Source organism: Kogia breviceps, chromosome 6 (assembly GCF_026419965.1).
Source record: "Kogia breviceps isolate mKogBre1 chromosome 6, mKogBre1 haplotype 1, whole genome shotgun sequence".
Taxonomy (NCBI): domain Eukaryota; kingdom Metazoa; phylum Chordata; class Mammalia; order Artiodactyla; family Physeteridae; genus Kogia; species Kogia breviceps.
The window spans coordinates 81,939,932-81,948,768 of record NC_081315.1 but is presented as its reverse complement, the minus strand read 5'-3'; the positions used below and the strand labels follow the sequence as shown (position 1 = coordinate 81,948,768).

General features: G+C 42.8%; 1 protein-coding gene across 4 annotated transcripts in view; it reads left to right on the top strand.

Annotated features, from left to right (window-relative positions):
• The first annotated feature begins 793 nt into the window (after nucleotides 1-793).
• SLC30A9 (solute carrier family 30 member 9) overlaps nucleotides 794-8,837 on the top strand; it is a 75,658-nt gene continuing 67,614 nt past the window's right edge. The window contains exon 1 of one of the 4 annotated variants that reach the window (XM_059065844.2): nucleotides 794-1,062. In XM_059065844.2, coding sequence (XP_058921827.1) covers nucleotides 951-1,062 — 112 coding nt within the window. In that variant the 5' untranslated portion in view covers nucleotides 794-950. The remainder of the gene's footprint in view (nucleotides 1,063-8,837) is intronic. The other 3 variants (XM_067036150.1, XM_067036152.1, XM_067036154.1) reach the window with 3 other exon arrangements.

The following is an 8,837-nucleotide window of genomic DNA, read 5'->3' as shown; positions in this document are numbered from 1 at the left end:
GCGTCCCCTGCATCAGCAGGCGGACTCTCAACCACAGCGCCACCAGGGAAGCCCCAGAAACCCATTTTGGGGTGGCAAATTTTGCTCCCTTAAAATAGCTAGGGTGGTCAAGGCAGGCCTCATTCCAGTTTGAGCTAAGACCTGAATGAGCATGTCAGATAAACAACACAGTTAATGCTTGGTGAATATTGTTCTCGTCTCTTACTCCCTGGGGCCAAACTGACTCCTATTTGCATGTCTGCACATCTGCTTTTCCCCAGACAAATCCTGAACGTATAAGTCTTAGTACTGTATATTACAGACAGGAATCCGAGGTTCAGACGTTACTAGGGCAAGTTAACTGATTCTGTGGGTACTTGCCTTCACGGTAATGGCTACACAACGCTGTTGTGATGTACTGTGTTCCAGGTTCCGAGGGCACTGAGGACAAATTAGCCTAATTAGGTTTGGGATTTTCCAGAAAGGCTCTGGACAGGGAGAGGCTCAGAAGGCCACCGTCCTTCCTTCCCACCTTACCTCCCATTTCCAAAACCATGGCCCAGGATCTGGGACCAGAAAAAAGAAAAATAGGCAGAGCCCTCAACGGCTGTCACTTCTGCCAAGGCTTTCCTGCCGGTTAAGAAGCAAACAATTAACTTGTAGATATCCAAGCAAGGTGCAAACGCAGTAGCGCGTTAAAACAAGGGGAACACGCCAAACTTTCTGCGCAGCCACGCCCTACCAAGCTCTTCCGGGGCAAGGTCTCGCGATTCGCGCCCCGCGCGTACGTCATTTCTGCTGCCTCCGGGGCCAGGTCATTAAATAATGTTACCATTTCCGAGTTCACTAAGGCCGCCTGCGGCGGCGCAGGCGTCCGTGTTCGGTAGTGTCCGGTCTATGGAGTCAGTTGGTTTCGGCGGCGGCGCGGAGGTAGCAGGCGGTGTCCGAGTGGGGGCCTTTGCCCCGCCAGGATGTTACCGGGCTTGGCCGCCGCCGCCGCGGCCCACAGATGTAGCTGGTCCTCCCTGTGCCGGATTCGTCTGCGCTGCAGGGCGGCAGCCTGCGGCTCCAGCGACCTCCAAGGTGAGTATCTTGCGCCGCCCTCTGACTCCGCGCAAGCCGGACTGGAAGACAAGGCCGGGCTCGGCACCGGGCCCCTCGCCTCGGGAGTATGCCGCCTTGCCCTTTCCCAACCCCAGAACCTTCTTGTCGGGCCTCCGCCTTTGCAGTTCAGCCTGCCCAGCCGGCGGGGGCCCCTACAGGCCTCCCTGATCCTGGTCTCGCCTATGGTCTTAGCACGGCCCCCGCGGGCATTTGGGGCAATTCTTGGTCCGGGTCGCATCCATGAAATGGACCACTTCGTTTCAGATAAAACGTTACGTGAGCATCGCAGTGCCCGGCGGTGACCACCCGCCTCCCCCCGCAGGCTGTGCGAAATTGCTGACTCCACAAAGTTCCAGGGTCTTTTGAGCTCACCGCCTTACTTTTTTTGAGCACTTTGACCGAATAGATTTTCTTACCTTGTTCCTTTTCTCGTACTCCCAACCTGTGTTACTAAGTTTTCTAAGGAGGAAAATTGGGGGTTGCTACGCAACATTTACGAGTCATCCTGAGCCCAGTTCAGTTGAACAATCTTTTTGGTGAAAAAGTGTCTGCTGGAGCTGTAACCCAGAAAAAAGTGGTTGTCGGGAGGTTTTATCCCTCTTTTTCAATTGTCTTTCCGGACTCAAATTTAAATAGACAGTTTACAAAATAATCTTGAACTTGGCATGCCATAGGTTGCTTGACACTTGCGAACTGTTAGGAACAATGAGGTAAGAGACAGAACCAAATCCACCCCTAATCTAATCCCCCAGAGTCTTGGGGATGAAAAGAGTATTTACAGAAACACTTGACCCAAAACTTATGTTTGAAAAAACTTGTAGCATGTTTGTGACCTTGCAGTAGATGTTGGAAGTCGTAGTCATTCAAGTTTATAAGTAACATAAGCTAAAATAATGCCTATGCTGTGCAATTATTTTAGAATATGGTCCTATCATTTATTTGCAATAAGTATAAAAACTGGCTCTTAAAATTTCGGAAGGGTTAATTTTAACAGCACTGTTCTTGGGGCCTTTTGGTAGTGATAAAAACGTGTAACTGTGGAGTTTTCCTATAATGGAAATGTACCTGATTCTCTTGTGAACAAAATGATTCATCTGGTTGTACTGTACTCCAGAATCCCCAATTAAACTTTCTGGCCTAGTTGCTTTTATTGACCAAGCAGTTTCGGCATTTTGCACTTAAATTACGTGGAGTGGCTGTTGAATTTAGTCTAAACTGCCCTTTAAGAGTGGGTAGAAAGAAGTTGAAATAGTGTAATTTGTTTTTGTTTTTTTCTAAAATTTATTTATTTATTTATGTCTGTGTTGGGTCTTCGTTTCTGTGCGCAGGCTTTCTCTAGTTGCAGAGAGCGGGGGCTACTCTTCATTGCGGTGCTGGGGATTCTCATTGTCATGGCTTCTTTTGTTGTGGAGCACAGGCTCTACACGCGCAGGCTCAGTAGTTGTGGCTCACGGGCTTAGTTGCTCCGCAGCATGTGGGATCTTCCCAGACCAGGGCTCGAACCCATGTCCTCTGCATTGGCAGGCAGATTCTTAAACACTGCGCCCGCAGGGAAGCCCGAAATAGTGTAATTTGTAATCCATTATTCTCTGTCGCTGTCAAGTCGAAAATTATGTGTTTTTTGTCTCATCCCTCTGTGAACTACAGATAATAATCACCTATCTCACCAGTCAGAATGACTGCAAAGTTGTTTGCAATGTTTATTACCAAAAAATTAAAATGTGTTTTCATGCTTAAAAACAGTAGATGTAAAAAATAACCTTGTTTGTGCAAATTTAGTTTCAGAAATTCTGAAACAGTTTTTAAAAGGGCAACCATAATTATGAAAAAGCTTAAAAAATTTATTTAGAAAAAGAGTACTAATTTAGAAAAAGTACTAAGTACTCTTTAGTACTTAGTCCTAAAGAGTACTAAGAGTACTAACTAAAAAGAGTACTAAGTTGGCTGCATGTAAAAATATATTTGCAGAACTTTTGGGGAAAAATAAATATTTTTCTTTGTCAAGAAATAAAGTATAGTTTATGCTTCTAAAACTGCTGGGTGGCTGGGAAAAACTTATAAAGAATAAGTTGAGGAGGAAATCTTGAAGGAAACAACTGCTTCATTTGCATACTTAAAAATGAGAAATGTCTGTGGGTCAAACTAACATTGAAAACATTTAAAGGCAAAAAAGAAGACAATATTCTGGAGCAGCTCTGTCCAAAAGAAATATAATGTGAACCATGTCTGTAATTTTGATTTGTCTGATACCCATATTTTAAAAAGTAAAAACAAATGAAATTAATTTTATTAATATATTTCATCCAGGGCTTCCCTGGTGGCGCAGTGGTTGAGAATCCGCCTGCCGATGCAGGGGACACGGGTTCGTGCTCCGGTCTGGGAGGATCCCACATGCCGTGGAGCGGCTGGGCCCGTGAGCCATGGCCGCTGAGCCTGCGCGTCCAGAGCCTGTGCTCCGCAACGGGAGAGGCCACAACAGTGAGGCCCGCATACCACACACACACACACTATATATATATAGATATATAATATATATAAAAAATATATATATAATATATATATTTCATTCAGTATATTCAAAATAGTTTAACACGTAATCAATATAAAAATTATTGAGATATTTTACATTATTTTTTCTTACCGTCTCTGAAATCCAGTTTCACTTAACAGCACATCTTAGTTCAGACTCCACATTTCAAGTGCTCAGTAAACAGTGACTACTGTATTGCACAGTGCACTTATAAAGTTAGTATCCCTAATTTATAAAGAATTTTTACAAACCAGCGTACATTCCAGTAGAAAAATGGGCAAAGGAAATGAATGCTTTCATAAAGCCATTCGAGTAGCCAATAAAAATGCAAAAATGTCCCATACTTACTAATAAGCATAGAAATATAAGTCTAAAGGATTTACTAATTGTCTCATATTAGCTAAGTTTTTCATAGTGATTCTTCATGTTGAGGGTGCAGGAAAGCAGGAACTCTCTTATTGATTGGGACATACAGTTAGTTGAACAGTGTTTTGGAGGTCAGTTATTCTTTATATTAAAAATAACTTTAGGGGGCTTCCCTGGTGGCGCAGTGGTTGAGAATCCGCCTGCCGATGCAGGGGACACTCGTTCGTGCCCCGGTCCGGGAAGATCCCACATGCTGCGGAGCACCTGGGCCCGTGAGCCATGAACGGTGAGCCTGCGCGTCCGGAGCCTGTGCTCCGCAACGGGAGAGGCCACAACAGTGGCCCGCGTTCCACAAAAACAAAAAAAACCTTTAGGACTTCCCTGGTGGTTCAGTGGTTAAGAATCCGCCTGCCAATGCAGCAGACAAGGGGTTAGAGCCCTGTGTGGGAAGATCCCACATGCCACAGAGCAACTAAGCCCCGTGTGCCACAACTACTGAGCCTGCGCTCTAGAGCCGGCGAGCCACAACTACTGAAGCCCTGGTGCCTAGAGCCCATGCTCTGCAACAAGAAGCCTCTGCAGTGAAAAGCCATGCACCGCAACGAAGAGTAGCTCCCACTCGCCGCAACTAGAGAAAGCCCGCGTGCAGCAATGAAGACCCAACGCAGCCAAAAGATAAATAAGTAATAAATAAAGAAAACCTTACTTTAAAAAAAAGAACTTTAAAGGTATATGCCTTCTCACCCAACAATTCATTTAAAGGGATTTGCTTTCAAGAAATAATCAGATACTTATTAAAGTCTGTGCACAAGTTTATTATTAATAATAGTAAATAGGTAACATTTACAGTTATGAAGAGTTGGAAACGTTATGGTACAATTATTTTATTTTATTTTTTATAAATTTATTTTTGGCTGTGTTGGGTCTTCGTTGCTGTGTGCAGGCTTTCTCTGGTTGTGGTGAGCGGGGGCTACTCTTCGTTGTGGTGAGCTGGCTTCTCATTGCAGTGGCTTCTCTTGTGGAGCACGGGCTCTAGGCACACGGGCTCAGTAGTTGCGGCTCACAGGCTCTAGAGCACAGGCTCAGTAGTTGTGGCGCAAGGGCTTAGTTGCTGGGCTTAGTTGCTCCACGGCTCCAGACCAGGGCTCGAACCCGTGTCCCCTGCATTGGCAGGCGGATGCTTAACCACTGCGCCACCAGGGAAGCCCTGGTACAGTTATTAAGGGTTGGTGATAGATGCAAACATTTTTTTTAAAATCATAATTTAGAAGAATATTTAGTGACATGGGAAAATGCTCTTGAAACTAGAAAAAATGTAGTAAGAATATATACTATGATGTTACCAGTGACTTTCTCTAGAAAATTTTTTAAAATTAACTTTAGTGTTTTTCAAATGATCTACACAAACATATACTTTTAAATAATAAAAATATTACTTAGTTTCTCTAGTAAATATGCCCTTTTTAAAAAAAGTTCTTTTGGCTTTGCATAAGCACTTATTTTATTTTTTCATGTATTTATGTCTTGCCTCATTTGACAGTGATTTGAGATGGGAGGACGCTCCTTTAAGGACTGCATGCCAAATCAACAGATACGTGCTTTTGCTTAAGTCCGAGATTAATAAAAGTATAGTTTTTAAATAAAAATATAGAAATTCACCTTTGTATTTTTTTTATTTCTGTCTGCAGTCTGCTAGTATTACCGTACGAAAACTTGAGTGGGAATTTAACCCCTTAAATAACTAATAGGAACATTGACAATTATAAAAGACCATTTGGGCAGGCTGACAGCATGATTCTGTGTAGTTCAGGTTAATACTAGGGTTACCTGTAAAATGAGGTTAACTATGGTATGTGCTTCATAGGGTTTTTGTGAGTGAGGATCATTCAGGAAAGAGGTACCAGGCATTGTAGTTGCTGGTGGTGCAGTACTGAACAAGACAGACACAGTTTCCACCTTTTTTGGAAATGAGGAATGAGAAAACATATCTAAATGCTATAAAGGAAATAAGCAGAGTGATGGGCTAGAAGGTAGCCAGCAGGGGCCATTTCATTATGCTCGCCTGGGACTCCAGCTGTTCTGAGGAGGTGGAAACTGAGCCAAGGCATTAAAAATGAAAATGAGCAAGCCAGGTGAACATCTGGGGCAAAGAGCAATCCAGACAGAGCAAATAGAAACCCTAGAGACTAGACTTGTATTCAGGAGCAGGAGGAAACTTGCTGTGGCTGGAGTGTGGTTGGAAGGGGAGGGGTGTGTGAAATGAGATTTGGGAGATATCATAGCCTTTTGGGTTGTAGGTTTAAAAAAAAAGGAAGTGTTTTAAAAATATTCTGACTACTGTGTAGAGAATGGATTGGAAAGGGAGGAGTGTAAATAAGGAGATCACTGGGGGCTATTAATTAGAGTTACCTACGCAAACAAGATTGTGGTTGGGCCATGGTAGTTAGCAGTGGAGATGGAGAGATGCAGATGGCTTTGAGGTATGTTTTGGGATATAAATTATAGTGTGATAATACAGGTAAAGCATTTAGTACAGTGGCACTTGGCAAATCCTTAATGTATTTGATATTTTTTTTTCTGCTTTTCCTAAGCGAATATTTACAAGAATTAAGCAAGGCAGTAGAGTTGGTGTGCCAAGAAGCAGTGCAGGAAGTTGTATATTCTTTACATACTCAAAAAAAAAAAAAAAAAAAAAGGATTCCCTATTGCTTACTCTGTTCTGGTGAAAAATCACATCAGCAATAGTTCTGAAGGTTGAGCCACCTGGCCTAGGTCACACTTTTGCTTGCCAGATGATTAGACATAAGAGGGATTTTCCTGCATTTTTTATTAGCTGAAAGCATAAAAGTAAACTAAAGATAGTCAGTGTGTTACTATTAGCAGTATAATATTTGAAGTAATTTAACAATGGATGTATTTTTAATTTAAAATTTTAGGCATTGGGGGGAAAATACAGAAAAGTATAAGGTATAGAGTAAAAATTATGCATAATCCAGATATTTCACCAGTAGCATTTTTGAATAGTTAAAATCAAGCTGTATTATTTTGTCTCCTGCTTTTTTTTTTTTTTTTTTTGCGGTACGTGGGCCTCTCACTGTTGTGGCCTCTCCTGTTGCGGAGCGCAGGCTCCGGACGCGCAGGCTCAGCGGCCATGGCTCACGGGCCTAGCCGCTCCACGGCATGTGGGATTCTCCCGGACCGGGGCACGAACCCGTGTCCCCTGCATCGGCAGGCGGACTCTCAACCACTGCGCCACCAGGGAGGCCCTCTCCTGCTTTTTTTAATGCAACATCATGATTCAGTTATACACACACACACGTACATTCTTTTTCAGAATGTATATTTTTCAGAATATATATATATATTCTTTTTTAGATTCTTTTCCATGGTAGGTTATTACAAGGTGTTGAATATAGTTCCCTGTGCTATACAGTAGGTCCTTGTTGTTTGTTTTATATATAGTAGTGTATATATGTTAATCTCAAGGCCCTAATTTATCCCTCCCCTCTTTTCCCCTTTGGTAACCATAAGTATGTTTTCTATATCTGTGAGTCTGTTTCTGTTTTGTAAATACGTTTATATGTGTCATTTTTTAGATTCCACATTTAAGTGATATATTTGTCTTTCTCTGTCTTAGTATGATAATCTCTAGGTCCATCCATCTGCAATGGTCTCTCTTTTTTTGTTTTTTTTAAAAAATATTTATTTATTTGGCTGTGCTGGGTATTAGTTGTGTGCTGCAGGGTCTTCATTGCTGCCTGTGGAATCTTTAGTTGTGGCATGTGGGATCTAGTACCCTGACCAGGGGTCGAATCTGGGCCCCCTGCATTGGGAGCACAGTCTTAACCACTGGACCACCAAGGAAGTCCCTGCAGTAGTCTCTTAAGAAAAGAGACTGGGCTTCCCTGGTGGCTCAGTGGTTGAGAGTCCGCCTGCCAATGCAGGGGACACGGGTTCGTGCCCCGGTCCGGGAGGATCCCACATGCCGTGGAGCGGCTGGGCCCGTGAGCCATGGCCGCTGAGCCTGTGCGTCCGGAGCCTGTGCTCCACAACGGGAGAGGCCACAAGAGGCCCCCGTACTGCAAAAAAAAAAAAAAAAAAAAGTGGAGAGAGGACAAAGGGTGATCAGTAACAATGTTATTAGGATTTGCAGAGGCAGTAACAGTAAAATAAAAGCAGAGAAGAGTGATTGTTTCCACTAGACTGATAAGATACCAGTAGCTCTGCAGTCTCCATGAACAGCCTTGTATATGCAGCAAGGAGAAGTTCCCTGTCCAGGCCCATAGAGTAGTGAGCACCAAACTAAATACTAATCTGTACCATAACATAGCTTATTTTAGAAGTCACCTTGAAGAAAGGGTATGGTGGTTAATTTTTTTTACTGTCTTTCAGCCTCCTCGAATTAATTAACAAATTCAGTAATTTATTCAACAAATAGTTGAGTTTCTACTGCTATATGTTAGGTATTCTGTTTGTTTTATTGAATCAAATGTGGTCCTGTGTATTTTTTAGAATATAAAATGTTAAAGGTAGAAACACATTCTGCAGTTTCTGTGTAATTTTCAATCTTGTATTCATGGCAAATGTGTACTTTTAAAGCTGATACCTAAAATTCTACTAAAGTTAAAAATTAATTACTTTTTGAAACGGGGAGCAAGGAAGCTATCAAGATTACTAAGATAGTGTCAAAGGACACAGGAGTTGGGAATTCCCTGGCGGTCCAGTGGTTAGGACTCTGCGCTTTCACTGTTGAAGTTAAGGGTTCGATCCCTGGTCAGGGAACTAAGATCCCACAAGCCCTGTGGAGAGGCCAAAAATGAAAAGGGCACAGGAGTCAATTTGAAGAGACCCTTACTGG